General features: G+C 42.5%; 1 protein-coding gene across 1 annotated transcript in view; it reads right to left on the bottom strand.

The window, feature by feature from the left end:
- Window positions 1-1,724: 1,724 nt before the first annotated feature.
- Window positions 1,725-13,068, bottom strand: part of LOC125486776 (synaptic vesicle glycoprotein 2A-like) — a 41,694-nt gene continuing 30,350 nt past the window's right edge. The window contains exons 6-9 of the mRNA XM_048615748.1: window positions 12,739-12,916; window positions 10,242-10,448; window positions 3,080-3,239; window positions 1,725-1,908 (exon numbers count right to left, since the gene is read on the bottom strand). Of these exons, the coding sequence (XP_048471705.1) occupies window positions 1,725-1,908; window positions 3,080-3,239; window positions 10,242-10,448; window positions 12,739-12,916 (729 nt within the window). The remainder of the gene's footprint in view (window positions 1,909-3,079; window positions 3,240-10,241; window positions 10,449-12,738; window positions 12,917-13,068) is intronic.

A 13,068-nucleotide genomic window follows, 5' to 3' on the forward strand; every position in this document is an offset into this window, starting at 1 on the left:
TTGTGAACCAACTCTCCTTTTCCTTTTATCTCAAAATATTTTTAACCAAATTTAAATTTACATTGGATTTGGACCCATATTCTCTGAAAGATGAGTTGGAGCCTCTGGATTACTAGTCAAGTATTATAATCACAATGTTACCACACCTGACTGCCAAGCTCATTTTAAACAGCACTCATGCAGACAGAAAGCAAATAAAAACTGCATTCCATCAACTTTGTTGCACTTAATGGCTGATCTGCAAGGTGAAATACCAAGCCAGCTGACCCATTGAACTAGGCTCTCTGTTGCAGCACATGAAACAACATTAAACAGGATCATCAAACAGAATCAATTGAGAGCTCAGGAGATAATCAACCTTGTCCTTTTGTGAATTGACCCATGCCCAGGTAAGGATGGTGGAAGAGCTGGGAACTACAACTTCTTCGAGGTGGAGGAACTTTTTTGAAGAGGACTTGTCTTTTCCTTAAATATAGGTGAGGAGGGTGATTGGGAGACCACCTCACATATTCCTTTCCCTCATTGTCTTGGCCATTGAAATTGAAAATGGGACGCAATTATCAGTGACTGATAAAGAGGAAAGATTGGAGGCACAGAGAATTGGCAGAGGGTATGCCTTAGGTAGATCACCACTGGATCCCTAGATTTGAATGACCAGTAAATCTGTTTTTCTTCAGTGCTTTGGTTATAGGAGGACTTGGGGAGAATCCCCTGTTAATGTCATGGGACATTTCTTCTTGAAAAGTAGACAAAGATCTGGAATTATGCTTCATTCAAAGGACAGCATTGTGTACAAAAGCAGAAGTTGCTGGAAAAGATCAGCAAGTCTGGTTCAGTTCTGAAGAAGGGTCACCGGTCCCAAAACGTTAACTCTGATTTTTTCTTCACAGATGCTGCCAAACCTGCTGAGCTTTTCTACCAACTTCTGTTTTTGTTTCTGATTTACAGCTTCCACCGTTCTTTCAATTTTTAGACAGCGTTTCGCATGTATTGTAACCCCCCAGCTAAAGTTGCTTTCAACTGAACCACGCTAACACTGACTGCCCTTCGTGTGGCAACCGGGGCAAGGGGAATAATAAATTACCTTTGACCCCATGAATTACAGCCAATGGTGCATTGACAATTCTTCAAGCTTCAGTCCACCCATCACGCTGAGACAAGAAGTTTCCATTGATGCAGCTTTACCGAGGCTGGAATCAGGAGGTAACAGTCAGGATGTTGATTGAATGTGGCCCCTTTTAAAAGTTCAAGGGCTATTTCCCCAAAACCAGTAAAAGCACAATTGCGATGGTGATGACGCTAGTTCATGGTTTGCACCAGATTCAAGAAGCCCCCCACCAAAACCTTACAAAATTAGCATGAAAAAGCCTGAAAGAAATTTCCTAAAATTTGGTATCTGACTTTTTTAAAGAGGGATTACCTAATTATAAGGAAAAATATATGGTTAGCAGAAGATCTACAAGTTACCAGGAAATTGCAGTGTGCAAATGAGAACCTTTCCGATAGTTTCTGACTTTCCCCATCTCAGCCTGTGGGGTAGGTGCACCGAACAACTTCTGTAGGTACATGGTAACTAGCTATGTGAAAGCTTGGTGAGGGCACAGAAAGCACAAGTGAGTCCAGTCACAGAAAGCACAGATGGTAGAGTGGATGCTTTAGGCTATAAGGACAGTAGTTAGCAGCTGTGCATGTTACTGTGAGTCCAGAAGGGTTTGGAGAGCCCATCACATCAGAACCTGCTCCCGGGTTTCAGGAAGTCGGAGACCAAGCAGGGCACCTCCTACTAATGCAATGGAAGCCAGCAGGACAGGAACCACCTTCGTTATCTCCACAAATGAGGCAAATATTGATATACCGAGTATGGCAGCAAACTTTGACAGTCCATTCAGAATACCAAAAGCAGTTGCCCTATGGAAAGAAAGGCAGATTTAGATCATTACCAATCATAGCAAAATATATTTTACAGACAGCGTTCTTATGAAAGTCTTGTGGCATAGTGGTAGTGTCCCTACCTCTGGGCCAGTAACTCTGGGTTTAAGGACCAGTAACTCTGGGTTCAAGGACCATGCCAGATACTTGTTGGCCATGGATATGTGTATTTGTAATGTGGCCAGACAGGTTGATTTGTCAGCCTGTAAATCTTTCCAATACACCTGATGACTGGTGAGGAAATACAGAAAAATCCCTTGGTCAGCCATTCTGCAGAAGGCAACAGCATACCACTGCCATACCTTGCCCATGAGCATAGGCCAATCCAATTGAAGACCATGGGCCAAACCCTGGGAATGAGGATGGGAGAAGAGACAGTCAAATAGCAATCTTACAGACATTCCAATTACCAGGGAGATCATATATGAGACATATGAGGTAATTTCTCGAAATGGGGTCCCACCATGGCAAGACCGTAACGTTTGAACTTTCAGCTTTATTTCTTTATTTTCTACTTAAAACTAAGAAGGTGTCACTGTACTATAATCACTGCAATGTTTAACGTTTAACTTTGTTCTTTCTTCCTACCTTGTTCTTAAGATTCTGCACCCAGATACTTGTACCTAAGATGGCACCTTGTGTGGCGACATGATGCACTTTTCACTGCAGTCCTGTACTTTTGTACTTGAGTACATGTGACAACGAAATCAAAATTAAATTAAATAATGATAACCTGTGGTTTGATGATATTAAGTTCCAAAAAATTTAGACATAAATCGGGAAAGTTCAGAGGAAGAATGATCTTAAGCTGTTTTAATAATTTTTAATATGCAATGTCTTGTAATGTACTTTTACAAACATTTTACTGATAAAAAACAATGAAGGCTCCCTGCTGGTAGGGGCAGTTTCAAAAGGGCTTTACTATCTTATGTCTCACCTGCGCTATAACTAGGCTGAGGAATTGTCTGATACTGATACAGGGTGCCTGAAATACAAAAGCGTTGTTTAGCCCCTCAATGCTTACCCTCACCTTGAAGAGCAGAATATTGACAATATGAAGCATGTTGCAAAGCAAGAAGATTTTGTTCTGCCTTTGCATCCCAAATAAACCACCATGTGCTGTAAACTATTGGGAAGGACTCAGACCTACCTTTTATCTGTGGAATAAAGTTCCACTGTGATCACATCCAGTGCATTCCACGCTGCTATACTGACCCCACAGAACAGACACTGCATTCCAATCATGGCTGACTCACTGTTGCCAAAAAACAGGAAGAAGCAGGTAATGGTCGACAACAGCATGGATCCTCCTTTAAGACAAAATTAAACAAGAGTTGCCACATTACAACATTCACTGCGGAAGACACTTTGAGACATTTTGATAGGACAAGGCTTCAGTAGTCTGTGTACCCATCATTTGATTGACTAGGCATCTAAGTCCTTTTGCTCCTGCCCTGAGAAACTCTTCTAACTGAGGCACAGTGTGGAAATGGCAGTTGTTATCAGGCCATAAATTAGCTCCCAGTTCCCCAAAACACATTGGGAAAGGCAGAAGTTATTCTGACAGTGAGAATAGCTATTTCAACCAATTAATCTTAATAATTTATGCTTGGAGCCCAAAGTACATCAAACCAAAAGTAGACTATTTCAACAGCATTGACTAAAAGTTGTGTTTCTGTTCCATTTTGAACACACTTAAAGGGAAACTGCAATCACAACAGAAGACTAGGTTCAATTAGCTGGACAGCTGGTTTACAATTCAGCACTGAAGCCAACAGCACAGGTTCTATTCCTGCTCCTTCTCAACCTCTTAGTTTGCCCGAGGTGTGCTGATTTGCAGGTTAAACCACCGTTAATCATCTCCGTCAATGAGAGAGTGGGACTAGGGTGACTCTACCTTTCAATTGGGATGCAACACCGTAAGGGCTCCCCCCCTCACCTTTCCCCTGTGGTGTCATCCTGACTATGGAGACACCAGAGGCAGCTGTGTCCTCAGAGAGTCGAAAATCAAACCAACATTTGCTATGTGGAACAGAGGGATGTACAAACAGGAATTGGCTATTCAGTCCTTTGAATCTGTCCCCCAGTGGGCAGTGGGCTCCCTATAGGTACCTTGTGGCTGTAGATTCACATTGGACAAGGAAAGATCACTTAAATTAACCCACGGTAATGTGATCTTCCTATTTAAAGAGTCACTATCTTTGTAAAGAAAATTCCTGCCAGCCTCTTTGTTCATATTACAAAGTGTAAACTGATGAAGTAGATCATCTAACCTTACAAGATCCTTATGGGACTTGACAGGGTAGGTGCAGAAAGGTCATTTCTCGTTATGAGATAGTCCGGGACCACAGAATACAATCTCACTGTAAGAAGTTGTTCAGTTCAGACTGAGATGAGGAGGTATTTCTTTTCTCAGGTGGTACTGAATTTGGGACATTCTCTACTGCAGAGGGCTGTAAAGACTGGCTCGTTAAGTATGTTCAAGGAAAATAGAGACAGGTCTTTAATCTGTAAGAGAATCAAGGACTATGGGAGATAAAGCAGGAAAGTGAAGTTGAGGAAAATCAGATCAACTGTGATCTCCTTGAATAGTGGAACAGATACAATAGGTTGAATAGCCTATTTCTGCTCCTTCTTCTTATGGTCTAATCTTGTCGGGTATATATAACTTTGTGTAACTAATAGTGATCTTCCTAAAGAGACAAGGTTGGGGAATACATTCCCCCTAAAAACATTGTCCTTTTAAAGACTTATGTTTTGCTGAGACAGGTTACACAATGCTGTGGAGGGGGTATGGGATTTTGGAATTGTTTGCCATGAACATGCATTCAGCTGCAGCTGACTGTGACTAATATAAAATAAACCTTTATTTAAGAACATATGAAAGAGGAGCAGGATACAATTAATGTTTAAAAGACATTTGGATAATTACATGAACAGGAAAGGTTTGGAGGGATATGGACCAGGAGCAGGCAGGTGGGACCAGTTTAGTTTGGGATTATGCTCGGCATGGACTGGTTGAACTGAAGGGTCCATTTCTGTGCTGTATGACGCTATGACAATGACTAATACCCTCAAGTCCCTCCCACCATCAACTTCACTTTCCTGCCCAAATGCCGTATTCCTTGTATCCCTGAAAGGTCAGAAGTCGGCCAATCCCAGCCTTGAATATACTCAACAATGGAGCATCCTCTAGAAACAGAGAATTGCAAAGATTCTCAAGCTTCTGAGTGAAGATATTTCCTCCTCATCTCCAGCCTAAATAAGTAACCCATTGTACTGAGGTGCTGCTTCCTGGATTCCTGAGCCAGGTTTCCCGAATACCCTGTCAAACCCCTTCTTAATCTTCCATGTTTTTTCAATGAGACAAAACCTCATTCTTCTAAACTGCAGACACTAGATGCCCAATTTACTCAGAATCTTATCGTAGGACGACTTTCTCATCTCACAGGAACTGATCGAGTGAACCTTCGCTGTATCCCTTCCAAAGCAACTAGATCTTCCCTCAGAAATGGGGCTAAAAGTGCCCGTCACACTCCAGGTGTGATCACGTAAGTCCAATACAAGTGTAAAAAGGCTTCCATGTTCATCTGCTCCACTCGCCCTGGAATAAAGATCAATGTGCTATTTGCTTTCCTAATTGCTTTTTACAAAAGGCATGGAGTATTGAATAGTCACTTGCTTTTGACTTTAAAATCAAGTTAGGGAGCAGGTGGGATGATGCAGTGCTGTAGTGCTCCTATAAATACATTTTTGTGGTCTGTTTCTCTTCCAGTAACATTTTTCTTGGAATTGTTGATTCCTGGAAAGATACAAATTAACACAGGCACCATCTGGCCTTCTCAAAGATTAGGGCCAGCACATTTTAGGTATGAGCCTACACAGTGAATATTGGCAATACAAGAGTTTAACAACTGAATCACCTCCTGTTGCTATGTGACGGTTATGTATCTCCAACAGGAATCACAAGGCAGTGATCAAGGGCAGGAGTCCTGGATGTTCCATCACCTCCTAGCTCAGGGCAGTGCACTGAAATAATTCTTTGATCAGTTTTTCATCTCTGTGCATTTCTCTGTAATCCTCTGTCTCCACTGGAAGTTCCAAGAGGCTTCATCAAGCAAGCAGTGCAGACCCGATCTTGAATAAGGAAAGTTTAAATGTGGGGCTCATGGAGCAACAATTAGCATTTTGAGTAAAGTATTGGAGGGTATCTGATGTCCATGGAGCTGTTCGCAGGCTTGTGTTGGGTGCCTTCAGGAGTGGCGGGGAACAAACAGGGATAGGGGGAGGACGGGAGTAGACAGGGGTGGGAGGAGAAGGGGAGTAGATGGGGTAGGGGATAGAGGAGGCAAGTCGACAGGGGTACGGTGTGGTCACTGACTGCTAAATGGAGGAAAATAAACTCAGACAAAATGTTCTCAAGGATTCATAGTCAGGTTCAGGTAAAGGAAAGGGAGGGAGTGAGTTTGCCCATGAGAAGTGTGACAAGACTGACCGAGTGAAAAAAAGGAAAGCCTGTGGTGAATATCAAAGGTCGAACACACAATAACAGCAGGATAACAAATGGCAGCATCTATAACTTGGAACAATTTAAACATAAGAGAAACTTGCACTCTACAAAACCACAATGTATGCACTTAAATAAATATAAATGTTAACTATTTACATGAAAATATAACATAAATGACAGGGCCCACTGTGCAGAACAGCAACAAGGCTGTCAAGTGTAGGATATGGGCTAATGAATCCTGGAGACAAAAAAATTAAGTCAATAACTGCTTTTTGACAAATGACCCACAAATGACCTTCTCGGAAATCAGTCTGAAATCCATGGAATCGTCTGGCTCCATTAGTGGGCTGTATGGAGATAAAGAAATCTCAAGATGATTTGAACCCCTTTTGAGTTTAAACTGGGAAGCTGGAGAAAGCAGTTCTCTCACCAAGTGATTTGAACACCGCACAACGAAGCCTGCCTCATGGGTTTCTGTAAGTTGGCCGTAATTGATTCTAAAAATGACAGATCTGCCTGACTGAAATTTCTTGCTGGCTTCAGATCTGTTGAGCATTACAGAAATGAGAAAATCCATCAGCTGACTGAGCTTCATCATTCTTGCCTTAAGCCTATTTCATTACAAAGGCAAGGCCATAAAAAGTGAGTTTCTTCCTTAATTGAAGCACAAGGTATTGATTCAGAGTAGTATATCTGCCATTTCTTTTTCATTTATGCCCCTTTCATCGGTATTTTCCTCCAAATTTACAAGATTTATCCATCAACTAAAACAGTCCCAATATCAAATCAACTGGCTGTTGGAGATGTGTCTTCTTTGAAAGTTACTTTTTCCCCACAGGTGACCTATTGAACTCTCCCTTACCTACCTACCTCCATCTTATAATGCCCAAAATTATACAGTGAGATTCTTCAACACATTCTACAATCATTGGGACATCTCTTGTTGAGGATAGGCAGTCCATGGAAGTCAACCCTTGTCGGAATCCTATCTACTTTCTGTCCATCTTGCTAGATGGTGACAATGGTGTTAGAGCTATGGAACTGGAGACAGATCACCAAAGCGAAGCCCAACGACAATACAGTGAAGTGGATGAAAGCCTTTAAAGTCCCTCCCAATCACCGGGCCAATCAGCCAACCAACAGTGATGGAGACATTCTCCATTGCAGGAGAATGACAAACACTCAGGTGAACAATGTTTTCCCACAAACATTCCAGATCTAACAGAGGCCCAAGCAAATTGCACAAGGGCAGAGCCACCACGTAGAGTGCGCTGGCAGCAACAGGGTGACAGTGCAGAGAAAGCACCATCTGCCATTTTACAGTTGAATGATGTGAGGAAGCTCATCTCATCTCAGTTCCACAGAATACCGACTGCATAATGAATCCCTGATTCCTGACACTCTTTTAAGGACCGACATCTCTTCCCTTTTTCCCACTGACAGCAGGTTTTTATGAGCTTTTCTTCGAATACTGAAAGTGCCTTTGACCTAACTTTGCCAAGATGTGTGACATTGAATCCTCCAATTAAAACACTTCATCATTCCTTCAGTTCCAGCCCTAGAACTACACCCTTTTGTTCTCTTGCTCCATCCATTGCTTTCCTTTTTATTCACGGGATGAGGGTGTCACTGGCCAGGCCAGCATTTGTTGCCCAGACAGCAGTTAAGAAACAGGCAACCACAATACTGCCTGGAGTCACATGTAGGCCAGACCAGGTAAGAATGGCAGCTTCTTCCATTCCACTAAAGGACATTAGTGAACCAGGTGGGATTTTCCTGACAATCGATCCATGGTCATCATTAGATGTTTAATTCCAGATTTTTATTGAATTCAAATTCCACAATTTGCTGTGGCAAGATTCAAACCCGGATACCCAGATCATTACCTGGGTCTCTGGATTAACAGTCGAGTGATAATACCACTAGGCCATCACCTCCCTGTTAAAAGTATGTTCAAACTTTACCTTTTCTATCCCATCCAATTTCTTCCAACCCTCCATAACATTCCCTCTGTGAGATCCTTTTTGAAGGTGAAGAGTCTCAATGTCAGTGAAGCTCACAGCTCATCTCCCTGGTACTGACAATCAGCCCTCATTGATCCATTTGTACCTCCAGGATGGAAAGAACTTCACTTTGCTACATCAAGTGGATCTCTGTGACACTCCAGTTGATGCCTTCCCACTGCATTAAGCCTGCCTTCCCATGACCTGTGCACAAATGAATGACAATACAAACTAGCATTGTAATTACCGAGACGTTGGCTTTCTCAAGGGGTTCCCCTGTCTCAAAGAAGATCCATGGGAACTCTGAAGAAACAAGGAATGTAGCACTGTTTCTCCAGACATTTCATGGATCTTCTGCCAAACATACCTCAGGAGAACTCCCAAGGGAATGCTGCCTCACATGTTTGAACACAGGTAGTGAAAATGACAAGCAAGTAGAGGCCAGCAAGTCCATCAAACCTGTCCCAGACCATCCAAGGACAACAATACTTGGCCCAGCTCCTTCTTTGAGGAAGGGTGAGCCGGCACCATATCACACATAACCAACAATTCAGTCCAAAGGCTCAACTACCTCAAGGAAGGGGGAACTATCTAACATCAAAGCTATAAGAAATTGTATAAGGACATTCCCACCAACGACAGGTCAATCTATTTAATCAGTGATGTGTTAGGTTTTAGAAAAGTAATCACGGGAAGAAAAATAACAGGCACTTAATGACCCAGCCTGCACAGACCACAGTGGTTAAAAATTCCACAGATTCACTATCCTCTTGAGAGAAAAAAAATCCTCCTCATCTCTGTCTGAAGTTGAGTGACACTGATTATATGGTTCTGGTTGGACCAACGCTGTAGCCAGTTCTGGTCCACACTTTATAAAGGTGTAGGGATCTTGAGAGGGTGCCAAGATGATTTACCAAATGGTTTCAGGGATGAGTGAATTCAGTTCTAAGGCCAAGTCAAATTAATCTGCTTGGAGGAAAGGAGCTTGAGGGAAGATATGAGGTGAACAAGATTATGTCAGGTTTAAGATAGACAAAGAGAAGCTGTTCTTTTTTTGTTGATGGTACAAGGACTAGCAGACACAGATTTAATGTTTTGGGCAGGAGATAGTAACAGGATGTAAGGAAAAACACAGTGAGAGTGATAATGACATGGAACTCCCTACATGTGAGGATGGTACAAGGGGACGGTATTGATGGTTTGAAAAGCAAATTGGACGAGCCATCGAAGGAAATTAACTTTGCGGGGCTACAGTAGGGGAATGGAATCAGAATCCCTACAGTGTGGAAACAGGCCCTTCAGCCCAACAAGTCCACACCAACCCTTGGAGCGTTCCACCCAGACCCATCCCCATCCCCATATAACCCACATACCCCTGAACACTATGGGCAATTTAGAATGGCCAATCCACCTAGCCTACACATCTTTGGACTGTGGGAGGAAACCAGAGCACCCAGAGGAAACCCACGCAGACACAGGGAGAATGTGCAAACTCTGCACAGACAGTCACCCGAGGCTGGGATTGAACCTGGGTCCCTGGTGCTGTGAGGCTGCAGTGCTAACCACTGAGCCACTGTGGAACTGACAGGATTTCTCCACAGAGAGCTGGTGTGGACCCAATGTCCTACATAGCCTCATTCTTTGCTACAGTGGCTCTGTAAACAAAGTGCATAGCCCCATATCACCCCCAATCCATCACATGGTGAGCAACAAACCAATTGGATACCCAGTTGTCATTCAGCTCCCACCATTCCCATCAAAAGATTGACATTTTTATGAGGTTGTAAATGGCTACTCACCAATCATCTTAATCCTTCCAACTTTGTCCATAAACAGTGCAGACACAATGTTTCCTGGCAACACAGCCAAAGAGCCTAGGAAACTGACCAGGTAAGTAAGAAACGCAGTTTCAGCATCGTCACTAAAGTCAATCTGACAGCCTTCCTTATTGTGGAGGAAAGTGCTGTTTATAAATCTGCTATGAATGAATCGCGTCTTGAACAGATCTGCAAAAGAAACAAATGTTCGATGTGATGGGATACTCGTCCACAATGAGAGTGAAGGCACCCTCCTCGAATAAAGTGAGGAGAAGCTGCATTCTGAATACCTCCTTCTGATGTACCAGATGTGGTAACATTACGTGATACAATGCAAAGGGAGCTTTGTTCGAAATCTCAGCACGACATAACAGATCTGGGAGATTTGGATATCAATAATGTGCCACCTAAAGTGAAAAAGCTGTCCCACTTCCCCTCACAGACATCTTTCATTTTAATAAACATAAGACCTCGCTGGAAACAAAATTCGACAGACGTAGCGAAACAAGGCCAAGCCTCCTTATCACCTGAGCCTGTCTCTGAAAGATTATTGATGACACCCAAGCTGATCTTGCAATTAGCTATGTTTGCACCTTTGATGGGGTCTTGTGGTGTGATGGTCGTGCCCCTGTTTCTGAGCCAGAAGATCCAGCTTCCAGTCTGACCTGCTACAGAGGTGTGTCACAGCGTGCTTGAAGAGGCTGATTAAAATAATTACCAATGACATTCTCTCATGGACAGTGCTAACGTACTTCTTCACTTTGGCATTGCTGATGGCTGTCTTCCACCTTCACTGTGAAATCATTCCTTTCTCCATTATTCTAAAGCTGCTTTTCTTTCTCTCTCTCTGCCTGTCTCTCTGATTGATCCATCCCCCAACACAGCTCCGAACTGCTACCTCTTCCACTGCCCATTTTTCCTCATCCCCATGCTTTTCTCAGATTTCCTGCATCTGCAACCCTCAATTTGGCCAAATGCCTTTAGTCCAGACTAGTAAAATACAACCCTCAATTTAAACCAGTGCTATTGGCATCCTGAGAAAAGACAAATTTCAGCATCAAATTGAAGGAATCGTTTGACTTTTCCACATTTGGATTTGAATCCAAGTCAAGCAGGTAATACCTATTAGATCAACACAGACAACATAAACACACCATCTGTTAAAAATTAATTACAGTTTGCTATATGAAGTGACAGGGATATAATCAAATCTGCCTCGAGAATTAATAATTCCCTGCCATTTTTAATTATGTCAAGCTCTGTGCTATCTTAATCATTCCATTTCATCCTATCTTAGAACTGAACTGAATTATAAACATCTGCAAATGTAATTTTTAAAAAAATGACTGTTGGTAATGCTATTACACAATTTAACAGAAGGAATTCTCTCCACTTTCTTTAGTCATGGTGTTGATACACGTTATGATACATCGATACTGGTGGTGGGACTTGAACTCAGACTTTCTGACCCAGAGGTAAGAACATTGTCACCACAAAACAACAGCCCACGTTCCACTATTTTAATCCTGGCATTAATGGTCCTTTAGTTTGAAAAAATGATTAGATGGAATTTGTAAAGGGAATGTTAAAGGGTGGCATAATATATGAGTCTAGGAATCTCCAGGCTGTAATGTTGTAATAAAGGTCATCACATTAAAATCTTGTTCTGCACTGTGTAGATTTAGGAGAAAGATGAAATTGTTTCTTCTACCGCACCTCCCAATCTCACAACCTCCACCTTCTAGAAGCTCAGAGGCAGCAGATGCCTGGGAATACCAGTCAATTTCTACTCTGAATTAAAAACCATCATGACTTGGATATATATACACACACGTGTATTGCAGCTCCTTCATCATCGCTGAGTCAAATCCTGGAACTTTTTACCCTAATACGACACTACACGTGCACCTACACCACAGATTACAATGCTTCACGAAGATGATGTACCATCTGCTCCAAAAGGGGGTTGAGTCATTTTCACCAACCTTGCCTCTGATGCCCATATCCCATGAATGAAAATAATAAAAAAATTCACTGAACGCGTGCAGAATAGCAGCTTAGGGGTTCCAACCGGACCCAGCTTCCCCTTGGGCTTGGAAAGGAGGAACAGGGTGTGGCAGACAGAGGTAGTCAGCCGGTGGTTCTGTTCTTGAACACACCCGTTCATAAATGGAGCCAGGCTATCACCAACCAGATCTCTGCATGTGAAGAATGGGTTAAGGAGTCTGGTATCCATGGGTTACCAAAATCAACAAGAATCAGCACTGTCACCGATGGGCAGAAAATCAGAGTTACTAAATTATAATCTGTTTTAGCGTGGGTCTTGAGTAATGAGGGTGGGCTGTTTCCTTCCATCTAATAATGTGTGCAGAATGGGAAACCTACTTGTTGCACTGGCAAATGGAGACAATTATCATTCCCCAACCCCATGGAAGTAGTGGTTGAAACAGACAAAGCACCAGTGTCCCGAAAGGCTAACCTGTGTTATAGAAGAGAGTCGCTGTGAAAGTGCAGTTTCTAAAGTGTGTGTTCGTCGATGTGATGTCTTCAAAGTAGCATTCCTCAAACAAGGAGTCTTCAAAGGTCACAGATTTAAATTTAATCCCAACAAATCTGTCCAGAAATAAATTAGCAATTAGAAAAATACAGGGCTTGGACTGTTACACAGGACAATGTGTCACACATTGGGCAAAATGCAACTTAGAGTTTTTATGAAAATCAAAAGAACTGCGGATGCTGCAAATCAGGGACAAAAACAAAGTTGCTGGAAAAGCTCAGCAGGTCTGGCAGCATCCGTGAAGAAGAAAAA

The sequence above is a fragment of the Rhincodon typus genome, chromosome 33 (assembly GCF_021869965.1).
Source record: "Rhincodon typus isolate 14 chromosome 33, sRhiTyp1.1, whole genome shotgun sequence".
Lineage (NCBI taxonomy): Eukaryota > Metazoa > Chordata > Chondrichthyes > Orectolobiformes > Rhincodontidae > Rhincodon > Rhincodon typus.